This window comes from Molossus molossus, unplaced genomic scaffold (assembly GCF_014108415.1).
Source record: "Molossus molossus isolate mMolMol1 unplaced genomic scaffold, mMolMol1.p scaffold_m16_p_1, whole genome shotgun sequence".
Taxonomy (NCBI): domain Eukaryota; kingdom Metazoa; phylum Chordata; class Mammalia; order Chiroptera; family Molossidae; genus Molossus; species Molossus molossus.
Genome location: NW_023425344.1, coordinates 218567434 through 218584967, shown reverse-complemented (window position 1 = coordinate 218584967; position 17534 = coordinate 218567434). Strand labels below are relative to the sequence as shown.

Below are 17534 nucleotides of genomic sequence, written 5' to 3'. Positions count from 1 at the left end.
GAGCCTGCAGCTGCTGTGGCTCACGGGATTTGTTTTTTATCAAGTTGCAACAAACTGCTAACTATGCTGTAGATCATAAACTTAGTTGTGGGACTGACCAGCAATAGCTGTCCCAAAGCTTACAGCTTGACCTTTTCTCACCAACCACAGAAACTTTTTTTTCACATTGGTCAACACTTTGCATCTGAAACTTCTATCTACTTCCTCTGAACAGGACACACTTCCTTGTAAAAAAAAAAAAAAAGGCTCTGCTGATGTGTTTGTCATGAAATTAAAATAAGAGATCATTTCCAGCCATCTGTCTAGTCCTAAAACTCCTGTGGGAACAGTAATTCTAGGTGCCCACTGGGGAAGTGGGGACTTTTCACCTTGTACCCTTACATACTATCCTAATTCTTACTACTATATGGGTTATTTTCACACACACACACACAAATTTGCTTTGAATTCAAAGTTATTTGAGTTCAAATCTTGGCTTTGCTGCCTCTTGGACAAATTAATCTCGTTGAGTCTGTTTTCTCAGCTTTCGAACAACAGAGTACCTATTTCATAGGCTTGTTGAGAAAATTAAGTGAGACTTTAGGTAAAGCCCCTAGCAGACAGGCACTTGTGCCAATCAAGTCCATCTACATAGGGCTCACAGTGTACCTCCTCTATACCTCCTCGTGTCAAGACCAGGCTCTAAGAAATGGTGCTTTGCTTTTGGGTTTTGTTTTTACCTGTCCCTCTGATGAGTTCCAAGCATCCTTTAGGTGTACAAGGGATGAAACAGTCATTTAGGTCACCTCTAGCAAGTTTTCCAGCACTGATATCAGTCAATCTAAAACAGTGAAAGCAATGAAGGGGGGGATAAAGGTAAATTAGGTGTGTTTACTCTTTAGAAGCCAATATGGTGTGTTCCTAGAACAGAAATATATTCTAACTGGAATTATGCAATGTGATACAGAAAGTCAAGCCACACTCACCCATCCACATCCTTTTCAGGGGCAACAGCATTGACCACTGCTTCAGTGTTTATGGGATTCTCTGAATCTAAAGGTAGCTGTACTAGTAACCCATGTATGGTGAGGTCTTCATTCAAAGAAGTAATGTACTTTAACACCTAAAAACAATACCACATACAATCTGTCAGCCACACAGAAATCTAAGGGTGGAGAAACACTTTCCAAGTCAACAAAGGCTGCCCCATGTTCCCTCAAGAGTTTAATTGTAGTCCTCTCAGAATGTACCTCCCCTTGAGCCCTAAGAGCAACTCTACTTTAACACAGAATGTAATCTTCAGGGGCTTGATAAGTCCATCAAAGAACTAAGAACTTCAACAGTAATACCCATATTACCATGATCCAAACCAAGATTTCGGTGGTAACAAAAATCTTCTATAATTTACAACTTACAATATAATACTGGCTATTGAATACTTGAAATGTGGCTAGTTCACCTAAGGAACTGAATTTTAAACTTTATTTCATTTTAATTAAATAGTCACATGGGGCTAGTAGCTACCCTATTGGACAGTGCAGATATAGAACATTTCCATGGTCTTCAGAAAGCACCCCCTCCCACCCCTTTTATAATCTCCCTACCTACAAACAACCACAGTCCTGGCTTTAATCACAGATGATTTATTCTGCCCATTCTTGAACATCATATAAGTAAAATACACATTCGGTTTTTAAGATGCATATAACTATAGGCCAAGTATCAGTTTACTTTTGTCTTTTTAAACAAAAACACAAGAGAACAAATCCAGTTTATTTATTTACTTTTCAATAAGTTTATATCCTTGAGGGGTACAGCATTACACAAATTCTGTGTCCAAGGGCCTTAGCAGGAAGGTTGCTTTGGAATTTAGCATGAACCATGCCACCGTTTCCATGAGCACGGTACCTTTCCCCACTTACCCTGGTTTTGTTCGGTTTGCCACCAGGTGTCACTGTGCTATTCTTTGCTTTGCACACATAAGCACATCCCTTGCCTAGATAGAATTCAGTTTCATCTTGAGCATAAGCACCTTCAATTTTCAGAAGAGCAGTGTGCTCCTTCTGGCTTCTGAGACCCCACTTATAGCTGGTAAAAATGGCCTTGGACCACAGCTTTCCATACATATCTGTCATTATAGAAGTCCTGTTCCCAGCAGGCACCCAAAGTTCAGCAGCAGGAATTCCACGGCAAGGACCAGTTAAACACTGCAGGTGATTTGGAAACAAATGGTGCTGCAATCATGCCCAAGCGCTGCACCATTTACTGTGGAGGTATTTTAAAAGATTTCTGGAGGCAGTTTGCGAAGAAAGAATTGCCTGGAGGTCTCATATGCTGAATCAATCCCTAAAGTTCCATTAAACCAAAAAACCAAAGAGGAAAACCTTCAGCTGCCCTCTTCACCCTGTTTCTAAAAGCTCACCTCAGATTCTGTGGCCGTTCTTGGTAACTTTATGTGAGTGGCTTTGATTCCAATCTGCAAAAATGAACATTTAAAACAGGTGTTTGGCAAGAGAACTTGAGACATGGGCCCATTTCTTTTCCAGTTATGACTAAAACAAACCATGAGGTGTTAGTAATCATTTCACCCTATGTTCCAAAGACTTAGTCTCTCATTTTGACCTATGCATCATTTACTTGTTAATTGTCATTACTGCACTTAAGCATTTTCATGTCTACTATTCCTGCTCTTTGGGAAGTAGGCAGATCATTCAAAGGAAAACCAGAGGTTGCAGCCCTAAACTGCCCACTTCTGATTGCAAAATCGATAAACTGAAGTCTGCTGTGGGCGAGAAAAGTGTTTATGGAGAGGGGCACAAAGGGCAAGGGTAACAAGCAGGACCCGGGGTGGGGTGGGGTGGAGGCAACACCACCACCGTTCTAGGCTTTACCTCATCTGCGGCCTTTAGCTTCATATTTATATAAAGATTGGAATCATCTCTGTTGCCAACCTAGAATAATAAATACATGCAAATCAGATGATTAGGGAAAGGCAAGGTGTATAGAAAAGCTTCCAAAATTTTAATTTTGACAAAAGAAATGTTTAGTCATGAGACTTGTTGCAGAGAACTTGAACAGAGCAAGGAGCATGTCGGGCAGGATGGCGATGTGAACACAGGTGGGATTAGGAATCCCTCCCTCAACAAGGCCCACCTGATTCCCATGGAAAAAGCCAAAAGAAAGGAAAAACCAGGGGCCGCCAGAATCTGCCTTGGAAATTAGGCAAGGGTGCTGTGGCCTGCCTGAGACATGTGGAATTTCTGCTCTCCCTTGAGCTGACAAACCAGATCAACAGGGAGAGGAACTGTCTAGAGGAACTATCTTCGGGCAAGAGAAACACAGCTGAGACAGGAACACCCAGAGGGCACACTCTGCTCCCTCTCCCCCACCCCCAGGGGCAGTGGGAAGCTCTCATGCCAGCACAAAGGGAAACCAGCTAGGCTGGACCTACTCCTAGCTTACGCAGAGCTGACACCCTTGCAAGGCAAAGGGCAGTCTTGCTCCCCTACGACAGAGAGGCGGGTAAATCCTCTGAACCACCAGGCTACATCTCATCATGTTCCTGCGATTTATTTAATCCCGAATGGATTTATTGTTTACTGTAACCATTTATCTGTAAAATTTTATTTTACAAATATTTCCCCATGTTTCAGTGATTGACACTTGTCCTTTTTCAAGGTTGAAACTGACTCTCAGGGTGATGTGCTACAAACTTGGCTCCTCCCAAAACTGCAGAGGTAAAAATGGTAGGTCCCTCAATGTTGTCACATGGCTCCTTTTAACAGGACAACTGCAAGAAGCTGGCCTTCTTAACAGCATTTCCAGTCCTTGTCATGTTAATGCCGTTACTGGAAGCTCCCCCAAGACCCAGAGAACATGGCCTTACTCTTGGCTTTAGTGGTCCTTCATATAGATCTGTTTTGCCAAAGCTAATTTGAATTTCACCACTTCAAAGATAAGTCCGTTGAGGGAAATTTGATTTTTTTTTTTAAAGATGGGACATTTGTCCCCCCCACCCCCTTATTGATTTTAGACAGAGAGGAAGTGAGAGGGAGAGAGAGATTGAAACATCGATGAGAGAGAACATCAACTGGCTGCATCCTGCATGCCCCCCACTGGCGACTGGGCCCACAACCTGGGCATGTGTTCTGACCGGAAATCGAACCGGCGACTGCTTGGTGCATGGGTTGACACTCAACCACTCAGCCGCACTGGCCAGAAGAAATTTGATTTTTTAATGGCTTATTTGGACCTAAGTTGCTTCCTGTGAGGACTTCCCTAGAATTTTAGTCATGTTTTTCTTTGACCATTTTCTCTGTGTTCTTTGCCCCTAGCATCCAATCTTCATGGAGTCAGTTTACTAGATGCAATGCTCTCTGGGATTTTTAGATCAAGGTAGGAAAGATGATGGTCCTAAATACAAGAGTACTGTTTTTTTACATTTTCATTAATATTTAAAACTACAATTAGTTATTTAGACTTATATGGTTTTTCAGTTTATTGAGTTTAAATGGGTCTATCACTCACTGCCAGTCCTTTTAAAATTACCATTTCTCACCCTGGCTGGTTTGGCTCAGCAGTTAGAGCATTAGTCTGCAGACCAAAGGGTTCAGTTCCTGGTCAAGGGCATGTACCTGGGTTGCAGGATCGATCCCTGGTTGGGGTCATGCGAGAGGCAACCAATCAATGTGTCTCTCTCACATCAATGTTTCCCTCTCTCTTCCCCTCCCTCCCTTCCACTCTATCTAAAAATATCAATGGAAAAATATCCTCAGGTAAGGATTAACAACAACAAAACTTTTATAATTTCTCTCTTCTACAGTTTATTTTCATTCATCTCTCAGGTAGCTGACATGCAACTGTAAGTCAGTTTTCCATGGAAGGTATGTAGGCATTTTTCTGAGTCTCTGTGTATCTGAAAATATTTTTCTGCTTGAAGGACCAACTTAACTGAATAAGGACCCACTTAACTGAATAAGGACTCACAACACTTTCCTTCAGAGACGTAGTCATCCACATCTAGTGTCTGGCCTGAAGTCTTTTGCTATTGTTCCTTTACAGGAACTGTTTTCTGTCTAAATGTTTCAGAAAGATTTTTTTCTAAAACTCCCAAACTACCACCGGTTTTTATTTTATTAAAAATTTTTTTTTCTTTATTGATTTTAGAGAGAGAGGAAGTGAGAGGGAGATAGAGATAGAACCATCAATGAGAGAGAACATTGATTGGCTGCCTCCTGCATGCCCCCCACTAGAGATTGGGCCCACAACCTGGGCATGTGCCCCAACCAGGAATTGAACCAGTGACCTCTTGGTGCACGGGTTGACACTCAACCACTGAGCCACACTGGCTGGGCCTGCCACCAGTTCTAAAAAGAAAGTTAAATATTGAACTGTCATTTGATCCAGTAATCCCACTTCTAGGAATATACCCTAAGAAGCCTGAAATACCAATCAGAAAGAATATATGTACCCCTATGTTCACAGCAGCACTATTTACAACCACTAAGATGTTGAAACAGCCCGAGTGTCCACCAGTAGATGAGTGGATAAAAAAGCAGTGGTACATATACACAATGGAAAACTATGCAGCTGTAAGAAAGATCTCTTATCCTTCAGACAACATGGAGGGACCTGGAGAGTATTATCCTAAGCCAAACAAGCCAATCAGAGAAAGACAAATACCACATGATCTCACTTATTTGTGGAATATAATGAAGAAAACAGCTGATGAACAAAACAGACCCAGAGACATAGAAGTAGGGTACAGACTGACAAACTTCAGAAGGGGGGCAGGGAGAGATAAACCCCTGAACTTATATGCATGTATGTGTAACATGAACATAGAGAACAATACTAGGGATTGGGGGAGGGGCTTGGAAGGAGGGTGTCAATGGGGGAAAAAGGAGAAACATCTGTAACAAAAATAAATTGCTAAAAAATTAAAAATAAATAAAAAGAAACCTTAATAGTCACAGTTATGAGCATATGTCAAAGTTTCATTGTAACCCTAATGCAAAGGAAAAGACCTCTGAGGAGCTAATTCAAAGACTCACTCTCTGGACAGGTGCTTTACAGAGGAAAATGGTTATACAATCATTGCAAGTCAAAAAGCACAAAAAATGTTTAGTTGAAGAACAGTATATCCATGACTGACAGTCAAGTGGGTGGGTAGAAGACTGGTTTCCCAGAACAAATCTTAAATCAAGAAAACCACTTAAGCATTTTATCAGAATACTAATTTCTTTCTAGGAGGTGAATTACATCATTCAAAAAGGTCCTTTCCCAGAACAAGTTAGAAACATTTTTTTTAATGCCAGGAGTCAGCAAAGTGTTTCTGTAAGGAGCCAGACGGTATAGTTTTTCAGGCCATGTACTCTGTCTTCTTCTTAACCCTTTATAACCTAGGCAGCATTTGAATATGGGCCACAGTTTACAGATCCCTGTTTTATAGCATAATACAAGTTGGGTATTGGTCTATTCATTTTTTCTTTCTGCTACAAGAGCAGAAAGAATGAGCTGCCTTATGCAAAGCACTCAGAACAGTTTCTGGTAGAAAGCATATGTTGGCTCTTACTAATAGTTAAAGTATTTTGCCCTGGCCAGTGTGGCTCAGTTGGCTGGGCACTGTCCCATGCACCAAAAGGTTGCTGGTTTGATTCCTGGTCAGGGCACATGACCAGGTTTCGGGCTCGATCCCCTATGTGGGAGACAGCTGATGGATATTTCTCTCTCTCAAAAAAAAGTCAGGAATAGATTCCAAGAGCTTATGAGAGGCAGACTCAATAGTCCCATAGTCCCTAAGGGGATGAGGAGAGTGAGGGCAATCTTGGAGGTGATCTCAGGTTTCTGGTTTGAGTGTGCAGGTAGATAGTGGTGCCAGGTCACCAGGAAGGAAAAAAGGAGAGGTCCAAGGCAGCAGAGATGTGATTATGTGAAAATTAATAAAATGGATTTGGGAGGCCAGAAAAGAGACCCCTCAGCCATGTCACTCAAAGCACACTACTGACCCCTACAGGAAGAGACAGGCCTTGCAGCTCCCACAGGAAGTGATATTACTTGACTACCTCAGAGGGAAGAAAAGGTTCCTCCTTGTCCAGCAACAGCTCAGCCAATGAAAAGTCACTACTACACCCTGACCCTCCTCCCTGTACAGCAGCCCCTCCCTCCCAAGTCCATAAAAGAGCCTCCTTTCTGCTTTGTTTCTCTGGACTTGCTCCTGGTTCACCTTCTGACTGCATGTCCTGAATTACAATGGTTTGTTGTTCCTGAATAAACCCACTTTGCTGGAGAAGTAGCCCTCTATTTGTCTAAGTCAACAATTACAACATAACTCCTGTAAGCCTTACACCAGGGAAAGATGTTGGCTGTGGTGCTAAAGTGCAAGGTTACAATATTTTACCACTGTTTTACTGGCAAAGACATAGGAGACAAAGCTGTAGAAAACTTCATGTAACAAAAACACATGCAATCAAAACATTTAAAAATACGAGTTTAGAAATCAATCTTTAAAACTGGGGATGGGGGGAACATTATCACTAAGGAAAGGGTTAAAGAAACAGATTTCTTGTCTATGACTTTTACTCTTTCTACAACAAACAATTCACAAGCATGAGCCAAGAAATAACTGTTCCCCCACAAGTACCAAGTGTACACCAACAACATATACCTTTGATTCTTAGTAATTTGAAAAAAAGGATAAACCCACCACAGGAGAAAATACACCAGGCAGAACGACAGGCCTTCTGTGTGTGTGTGTTTTTTTTTCCCACAGCAAAGTCCTCTGAAGATAATGAACAGAAATGGAGAGAAATATTTAAGTACTATTCACTCTGAAATTCTTGATGAACATAGGACAGAAACTTAGCAAGGAATTAAATTATGTAAGTGGAGACATACATACAGAGAAAAATGTGAAGTGAGGAAGCAAGTTTTTTTTTTATTGATATTCTTTAGCGAGAGAGAGAGAGAAACATCGATTTGTTGTTTCACTTATTAATGCATTCATTGGTTGATTCTTGTATGTGCCCTGACCAGAGTTTGAACCCACAACCTTGGTGTATCAGGCAGACACTCTAACCAACTGAGCTACCCAGCCAGGGCCAGGGCCAGGGCCAGGGCCAGGAAGCAGGTAATTTTGAAGGGAATTTCAAATGAAAGCTATTAGTTTCCTGTCATCCAAATCAACCCTTCAAAACATTCTTTGTACATTTGTCCATACGACAAATATGCATTGAATACCTCCTACCACTTTATTGAAGGCCTCCTAGTGGATGAATCCGAAGTTCAGGGAAGAGGCCTAAAATAGGATGTATTCTCCCATGTAGCTATGAGATGAAGCGAGCTCACTTAGGTGAGATGAAGAAACAGGGAGATCCCTATTCCTCCGAGAGATAAGAAACAAGCAAAAAAGATTAGAGAAGGAAGGGAAACAAGTGATGTCCCAGAAACCCAGAGTCCAGAACTCAGAAGAGATCCAGGGTGTATAAGTTACTGGCCTACAGGTAATACTTAGGGCAAGATGAAATTGCCTAGGGAGGTGATTTATTTATTTTTGTACAAATGTTTCTCCTCCCCCCCCCATTGACACCCTCCTCCCCCCTCGCCCCATCCCCAGCTTTGTTGTCCATGTCCATTGGTTATGTGTACATGCATTTAAGTTCTGTGGTTTATCTCCCCCCGCCCCCCACATCCTCTTCTGGGAATTGTCGGTCTATACCCTACTTCCACGTCTCTGGGACTACCCTGTTCTTCAGACTGCTCTGTTCATTATGTTCCACAAATAAGTGAGATCATGTGATATTTGTCTTTCTCTGCTTGGCTTGTTTTACTTACTTGTTTACTTGTTTTACTTGGCTTGTAATACTTTCCAGATCCCTCCATGTCATCTCAAAGGATGAGAGATCTTTCTTACAGCTGCATAGTACTCCACTGTGTATATGTACCACTGCTTTTTTATCCATTCATCTACTGATGGACACTTGGGCTGTTTCCAGATCTTAGCTATTATAAATAGTGCTGCTATTAACATGGGGGTACATATATTCTTTCTGATTGGTGTTTCAGGCTTCTTAGGGTATATTCCTAGAAGTGGGATCACTGGGCCAAATGCAATTCAACTTTTAATTTTTTGAGGTAACACCATAGTGTTTTCCATAGTGGCTGCACCAGTCTGCATTCCCACCAGCAGTGTAGAGAGTCCCCTTTTCTCCACACCCTTGCCAACACTTGTTTGATGCTTTGCTGATGGCAGCCATTCTGACAGGTGTGAGGTGATAGAGGGCAGTGATTTTCAACTGGTGTGCCACAAGAATTTTTAAAACATGCGCTGCTTATTTAGTCAGGCATACTGACCTCTTTTCCCTTAAATTGGCAAATAAAAAGATGACAACAGCCAACACAACAATATCTATCCAGTGTGAATGAATCAAAATTATGCCTATGCCTTGGCTGGTGTGGCTCAGTTGGCTGGGCATCATCCCATACACCCAAAGGTCACTAGTTCAATTCCTGAGCAAAGCACATGCCTGGGTTGTGGGCTCAAACACCGGTAGGCGACGTACAGGAGGCGGCCAATCAATGTTCTCTCTCGTTGATGTTTCTATCTCTCTCTCCCTCTCCCTTCCTCTCTCTTTAAAATCAATAAAGAGAAGAAAAAAGTCATTTTCTCATTAAAATGTTACTTATGCTAACATATAATGATCTTGCTATTGGCATTTTTACATGTATACATGTTTTTAAGCTTCTTGGTTTTAATTTCTAATATAGTAAATATCAATGAATAAATCCATATAAACAAAAGCTCCTTAAGGTCTTTAATTTTTAAAAGCATACAGGGATCCTAACACCAAATTTCAAGAGACAATGGACTAGGGTAAGAGTACCTACAGAGAATAGCAGAGGGCCAGGATACACCAACATTTAGAAGTTGAACTGAAGGAGAAACTGCAAAGATCTGAGGTTTCACAGAAGCCCTCCTAAAAATAAAATAAAAAATGGGGAGAAACCGAAGTTCTTGTTGTCTTAAGTGCTCCTGAGAGAGTAAGGAGATTAGTGGAAATGCACTACCATAATACCTGTAATATTGCCAGGCCTGGTGTGAAACCAGGTACTTGGTTCTTCATCTGAGTGACCTGGTTCTTCAGTCGCTCCCTTATTTGCCTAGAGAAAAAGGAAAGGTTGGATTTAACACAATGTTTCAAGCACAAACTACAATGAGGATGGATTATTAGATGTATTTCTTTCTCTCTTTTCAAAAACTCTTTTTTTAAATTTAATCAATTAATTTATTTTTGTTATAGATGTTTCTTCTTTTCCCCCCACTGATTCCCCTCTCCCCCTCCCTCCCTGCCCTGTCCCCAGCTTTGTTGTCCAAGTCCATTGTTCATGCATGCATGCATAAGTTCTGTGGTTTATCTCTCCCCCACTACCCCTTCTTCTGGGGACTGTCAGTCTGTACCCCACTTCCGTGTCTCTGGGACTACCCCATTCCTCAGACTGTTATGTTCATTATATTCCACAAATAAGTGAGATCATATGATACTTGTCTTTCTCTGTTTGCCTTGTTTCGCTTAGGATAATACTTTCCAGGTCCCTCCATGTCGTCTCAAAGGATAAGAGACCTTTCTTACAGCTGCATAGTACTCCACTGTGTATATGTACCACTGCTTTTTTATCCATTCGTCTACTGATGGACACTTGGGCTGTTTCCAGTCTTAGCTATTATAAATAGTGCTGCTACAAACATGGGGGGAAAATTCTTTTTTTTTTATCCTCACCTGAGGACACATTTTTTTTTTTTGCATTTTTTTTGCATTCAGATAGAGTGGGAGGGAGAGAGGGAGGAAGAGAGAGAGAGAAACATCAATGTGAGAGAGACACATCCACAATACCCCAACCAGGGCTGGGGACAAACTGCAACGGAGCCATGTGCCCTTAGTGGGAACTGAACTTGGGTCTCTCGGGTCCACGGGTGGACATTCTAACTGCTGAGCCAAACCAGCCAGGGCTCAAAAATTCTTCATTGATTTTAGATAGAGGAAGGGGGGGAGGGGAGAAAGAGATATAGAAACATCGATCAGTTGCCTCCCACATGTGGCCCGATGGGATCAAACCCACAACCTGGGTATGTGCCCTGACTGGGAATAGAACCTTCTACCTTATGGTGTATAGGACACTCTTCTTCTTTTTTTTTTTTTATCCTCACCCGAGGACATTTTTTGTTCAGACAGAGTGGAAGGGAGAGAGAGGAAGAGAGAGAGAGAGAAACATCGATGTGAAGGAACACATCGAGTGGTTGCCACCCGCACGACCGACCAGGGCCGGGGAGAAACTGCAACTGAGGTACATGCCCTTAGCGGGAACTGAACCCGGGTCTCTCTGTACCGCAGGCCGACGCTCTAACCGCTGAGCCAAACCGGCCAGGGCTAGGACACTCTTCTAATCAATGGAACCACATTGGCCAGGGCTAGATGTATTTCTCTTTTAAATGAAAAACACCATCCCATGAACTGAGAGGTCCCGGTTCGATTCCTGATCAGAGCACACACCCAGGTTGTGGGCTCAATCCCCAGTAGGGGGCATGCAGGAGGCAGCTTATTGGTGTTTTTTTTTCACATTGATGTTTCTCTTTCTCCTTCCCTCTAAAAAAAAAATCAATAAAAACATTAAAAAACAAAAACACCTACACTGAATAGCCATTGTCTGGCATAATACATACTATGTACTGCCCATCAATTTTCCAGGCTTCAAGTAGAAATAGATCTTGTCTAACTCCAACTGACACTGAATGGACCATGCGGTATGCGGAGAGTTAGTTTAAAACATATTAGTTGATGGCATTCAAAATCATACAGGGAACAAATGAAAACTTGCCCCAACACTTCTAGAAGGCTGCTAATCCTCATCTTTTTCATCATTTCCAGTCACCAAGTGCTATATGAAAAAATTTTGGCCCTGGCCTGTTTGGCTCAGCGGTTAGAGTGTCGGCCTGCGGTCCAGAGAGACCTGGGTTCGGTTCCCGTTAAGGGCGCGTACCTTGGTTGCAGTTTGTCCCCGGCCCTGGTTGGTCGTGCGGGTGGCGGCCACTCGATGTGTCCCTTTCACATCGATGTTTCTCTCTTTCTCTCTTCCTCTTTCTCCCTCCCACTCTATCTGAACGGAAAAATGTCCTTGGGTGAGGATAAAAAATAACAACAACAAAAAAAAAATTGTAGGAAGAAACTTGAGCTCACACCCGCTCAACCTACCATAGTACAATCATCACAAGGTATCCACATAAAACAGGATGATAATAAATCCCACTCCAAATTTAATATCAACTTACCAGTTATATTCTAGCCCTGGCCAGGTAGCTCACTTGGTTAGAGCATCGCCCTGATATGCCAGGGTTGAAGGTTAAATGCTCGATCAGGGCACATACAAAGAAGGGTCAACCAAAGAATGCATAAATAAGTGGAACAACAAAAATTGATCTCTCTCTCTCAAATCAATAAAAATCTAAAAAATATATATGTTCTAACTCACAAAAGAATTTTCCTTACAAAAGAATTGAACACAAGGCTAAAAGTATAACCGGTCATGCCCTGGCCGGTTTAGTCAGCAGTTAGAGCATTGGCCCGCGGTCCAGAGAGACCTGGGTTCGGTTCCCACTAAGGGCACGTACCTTGGTTGCAGTTTGTCCCCGGCCCCAATTGGGGTAGTATGGGTGGCAACTGGTCAGTGTGTCTCTCTCACATCGATGTTTCTCTCTCTCTCTCTTCCTCCCTCTCTCCCTCTTGCTCTATCTGAAGATAAATGCAAAAGTGTCCTTGGGTGAGGATTAAAAAAAAGTATAACCGGTTGTGAAACAATGATAGATCAACTTATCAACACACAACTTCTCAACAATACAATAGGACATTAAGTATATTAAATCACACCCATAAATAAATATTCAAAATGGGCCTTGCCCAGTTATGACACAGTCATAAACATGAACAGAATCTCTCTCTTGAAGGATTAGTATTTTACTTGCCTTTCTTCTTCTTAACGACACTTGACACACAAGTACTGTACACACGGACATTTGCAAATATCATTTCCCTCATTCTAACTTGGTTACTCCCTTCTTCAAGTCTCCATACGTTACAAACAACTGGCATAAAATGGCATAGGAGTCACAAGAAACAGATTATTTGGATTAGCCTAGTAAATGTTAAGAACATTAGATGACACAAAAAGTCACACCTAAGACTTCAAATTTTTATTTCTGTCTGGTGATCTTTTTTCAAGTCAATATCCTATACAATACTAGAATTCAAAAGATTTAATAGACCACCGGATTTTCTTTTACTGGGATCTGACCTGCACAGAGGCCACAAAATTCTGCTTTGACACAAAAGCACAGAAAACCCCGGAGCTGTCAGGTTTCCCCAGGCCGCCACTTCAGCTCCCCAGCAATTCCCGCCTTAGCTGCTTCCCCTGCATGACAATCAGATGTGGTCCCGGGTAGCTGCAGAAGGCCACTTCCAGGCACCAAGTTTCCAGACTCCATTCTCTTTTCCCTCCAACCATTACATTAACACAAAGCACTGGGCAAAGATTTCTACTGGTTCTCCTTAATCCTCCCCCAACCCGAACAAACCCCAATGGGGGGGAAACAAAACAAATCCCAGCCATTCCCAGCACCATGTAAGACAATAACAAGAACCAACAGTGAACACATCCAAAGCTCTCAATAACCTTGTGAGGTGGGAAAGGGAAGAGGAACTGCTTATCCTCATTCGCAGATGTAGACAGAGGCTCTAAGCAGTGATGCAGCTTTCCTAGGGCCAATTAGCAGAAAGAGTAGCATGTGCAAAGCTCCCGAGTGGGAAAATGAGGTTCGAGGAAGGGGAAGAGGCAGTAACCAGATCAGGCAGACTGTCTTTTTTTTTTTTTTTTTATCCTCACCCGAGGACATTTTTCCATTTTTTGTTCAGGTAGAGTGGGAGGGAGAGAGAGGAACAGAGAGAGAGAGAGAAACATCGATGTGAAAGGAACACATCAAGTGGCTGCCACCCGCACGACCAACCAGGGCCGGGGACAAACTGCAACCGAGGTACATGCCCTTAGCGGAAACCGAACCCGGGTCTCTCAGGATCGCAGGCCGACGCTCTAACCGCTGAGCCAAACCGGCCAGGGCAGGCAGACTGTCTTTTATTTTGAATGTGATGAGAAGCCATTAGGTTTTTGTTTTGTTTTGTTTTTACTGGTGGTACGTGCCCCTAGCGGGAACCAAACCTAGGACTCTCTGGTCCGCAGGCCGACACTCAACCACTGAACCCAACTGGCCAGGGCATTAGAAGGTTTTGAACAGGGCTAACATGAGCAGATTTACATTTTTAAAGGATTATTCTGGTTGTTGAATAATTATTTTGTAGACTATAGGGGGAAAAATAAGAATCAGGGACATCAGCAAGATGTTATTGCAATTACAAAACACCAGACCTGGGGTGATGGTAGCTTGGATTATGGTATCAAATGGTAGGCTGGCAAGAAGTGGTTGGATTCTAGACATACTCATATGAAGCACAGAGAAAACTCCAGGACTACAGATGACTCTGAGGTTTTGGGGTTGTGAAATGGAGCTGGAAAGACTAATTATTACGGATATTTTAAAGCACAGAGCAGATTTCTTACTGATGTAGTATGTTTATTTATCAACTTAGCTTGAGATCAGTTACATTGACTTCCTTAAACTTTTCCTGAGAAGCAGGGTTGTTTCTGAAGTTATATTAGCAGGGATCTTCTTCCAACTAGAAAGATTTATTTAAAAGCTAATATTTAGCCCTGGCTGGTTTGGCTCAGCGGTTAGAGCATTGGCCTGCGGACCAAAGAGACCCGGGTTCAGTTCCCACTAAGGGTACATACCTTGGTTGCAGTTTGTCCCCAGCCCCAGTTGGGGTCGTGTGGGTGACAACCAGTCAATGTGTCTCTCTCACATTGATGTTTCTCTCTCTCTCCCTCCTACTCTACCTGAATATAAATGTAAAAAAAAAAAAAGTCACCCTGGCTGGTTTGGCTCAGCGGTTGGAGCGTTGGCCTGTGGACCAGAGAGTCCCAGGTTCGGTTCCCACTAGGGGCACGTACCAAAAAAAAAAAGTCCCTGGGTGAGGGGGAAAAAAAAGTTAATCCTTAGGCCTTTACTGGTGTTGCTAAGTGGTTAGAGCATTGACGCATGCACTGAGGGTCGCAGACTTGATTCCTGGTCAAGGGAACGTACCTGGGTTGCAGGTTCGATCCTCAGCCGGGCTGTGGATCTCTCTCCTCCCCTCCCCCTCATCCTACCCTTTCACTCTCTCTAAAAAAAGTAAATAAATAAAAAATCATATCCTAGGCGAGGATTAAAAAAAAAAAAAAGCTAACATTTAGGCCTTGTTATGAGATATGACCAGAATAGTAATTAGAGGCATTTAAAAATGCAAATAAATCACAATTAGCAAGAACTAACCAGACAGTCCAAAACACTAAGGGAACAGTGGAAACTTTACAGCTCTATTGAGAAAAAAAAAGTGGTAATTGGGTCTTCATAAGTCTCTTGAAAAATCTTCCCTGCCTTAATTTTCTGAGTGGGCCACTAACTGAAGAACCCTGAAATGAAAAGCGGAATAAAGAAAGCCAAGTGTTAGGTTTGGCTGAAGTTAAGAAACTAGAAAAGAGGATTGTGGAGAGAAAAGTTAACACTTCCTCCTCTGTATTTATGTCAGGGTCCCCAGGGCTGTGATGAATCAAATGGTGGAAAGTACCTTAATTTTATAAAAAATATGTTTTATTGATTGTTTTAGAGTGAGAGAGAGAAACATCGATGTGAGAGAGAAACATCGATCAGCTACTTCCTGCATGTCCCCTACTGAGGATAGAGCCCAGACATGTGCCCTGACCAGGAATAGAGCTGGGACCTCTCAGTCCATGGGATGACGCTCAGTCCACTGAGCCACACCGGCTGGTCAGGTGCCTTAGTTTTTATAGCTTATTACTTCCAGAATGTTTAGATGCTAAAAGGGAATAACTTCCTAACCACTGAAACCTAAATTAACAGAAACTTCCTTGAGAAGCGGATGCCTCTCATTTCTATCCATAGCCCATGAGCTACACCACCCTGATAAAGGTTCTGGGGGCTAAGTGAGGCAGAAATAGGCACTTGGAGAAACACCCCTGATCCCTGAATAAAACTACACATGCCAAAGTCATACCATCCTTCATCAACATTCTCTAAAATCTAAGGGAAGACAACATATCTTAGTCTCATGTAGAAATGTGAACAAGGTAGTAAGACAAAGTAACAGTAAACCATTAAAATTTCTCTGGTCATGGTGAACAGATTCTGGTAAAATAGTCATAGCCAATTAGATATGAACAGACACTGATGCAGTTTTAACCAAGCTGCTACTGGCATCTAGTGGGTAGATGCCGGGGATGCATCTCGGTATCTTACAATGCACAGGTCAACCCCTCACAACAAAGAATTATTCAGCCCAAATGTTAACAGAGTGCCCAAGGTTGAGAAACCCTGCTATTGGCCAATAAAATGCAATATGCGGGGTTGGGGGGGGGGGGGATTCTTTCTAAGGGGCAAAAATAAAAGTGGGAATCATTTATTTCAACCTGTCAATATGTGTTTGAATCTGTATGGACAAGAGTCCATTACTATCAGTTTTCTCTAAGTTCAAGTTTCCCAAACACAGCTGTGAAAGAGCCTAGACCATAAAAGTCAAAGGTGCACACCTGTATGGAATTATATTTCCTCTGAAGAGTCCTAGTCAGAGGACCCCTAACACTCCTGAACACTCACCCAGATCTCTTTTGCCCAAAGTCTTATAATTATTCCTGAAAAAGTCCATTACAAATTCTAACTCATTCTGTTTGATATGATGGCTCATTTTCAAATTTTGGACAGGTTATGACTGAGTAAAAAGCATTCCTAAAACACAACCTAACAAAGACACCTCAACAGAAGCTATAGGTAGAAAAAGAAGGAAGTCAAGGGTATTTAGTTACATGGTGAAGGCAGCCACATGAAAGTCAGGTTGCCTGAGTCAACAAACACTGAAGTTAGGGTAATGCTCACAATATTCTCAAGAGGTCCACAGAGCACACCTTTTGTAAGCGATCAGAGGAAAACCAGGAACATCACCTTCAACAAGAACACAAATTTCCTTCGTACCCCCTCCAAGGAGGAGATTACTGTTATAACATTTTAACGATGCAGTATAACAGAAATGCCTTATTTATTTGCTTTATTTTCATTTTGTTCATTTGTTGATTTATTTCACTTGTTAATTACAACTTTTATACTGCTAAAAAATACTTCACCTTTTCTGTAAAACTTAACATGTAATTCCTTGTAAAAACAATTTAGGTCACCTGGTGTTACAAGAAATACCTATAGTTTTTCGAAAAGATAAACAAGATTAATGAACCCTTAGCCAGACTCGCCAAGAAACAAAGAAAGAGAACCCAAATACACAAAATCAGAAATGAAAGAGGAGAAGTAACAACCGACACCACAGAAATACAAAAGATTGTTAACAGCTACT

The 17534-nt window shown here is 42.1% G+C and overlaps 2 protein-coding genes across 5 annotated transcripts in view; both read right to left on the bottom strand.

Moving 5' to 3' along the window:
- MTHFD1 (methylenetetrahydrofolate dehydrogenase, cyclohydrolase and formyltetrahydrofolate synthetase 1) overlaps nucleotides 1-17534 on the bottom strand; it is a 79576-nt gene that overhangs the window by 50000 nt on the left and 12042 nt on the right. For 3 of the 4 annotated variants that reach the window (XR_004958651.1, XM_036254086.1, XM_036254036.1), the window contains exons 2-6: nucleotides 10053-10137; nucleotides 2871-2930; nucleotides 2402-2455; nucleotides 966-1102; nucleotides 720-820 (exon numbers count right to left, since the gene is read on the bottom strand). Coding sequence is in view for 3 of the 4 variants with exons in the window: in XM_036254086.1 (XP_036109979.1) it covers nucleotides 720-820; nucleotides 966-1102; nucleotides 2402-2455; nucleotides 2871-2930; nucleotides 10053-10137 (437 nt within the window). In the remaining variant the exon portion in view is untranslated. Of the gene's footprint in view, nucleotides 1-719; nucleotides 821-965; nucleotides 1103-2401; nucleotides 2456-2870; nucleotides 2931-7684; nucleotides 7760-9864; nucleotides 9913-10052; nucleotides 10138-17534 lie in introns of those variants that run through there. The other variant, XM_036254050.1, reaches the window with a different exon arrangement.
- Nucleotides 1776-2167, bottom strand: LOC118625294 (60S ribosomal protein L35a-like). Its single transcript, XM_036254153.1, has one exon. It carries the CDS (start codon nucleotides 2112-2114, stop codon nucleotides 1776-1778), a length of 339 nt encoding a protein of 112 aa, XP_036110046.1. The 5' UTR covers nucleotides 2115-2167.

Coding starts and splice junctions, on each gene's coding strand:
- LOC118625294 (XM_036254153.1), bottom strand. CDS start 2,114: ATGACAGATATGTATGGAAAGCTGTGGTCCAAGGCCATTTTTACCAGC.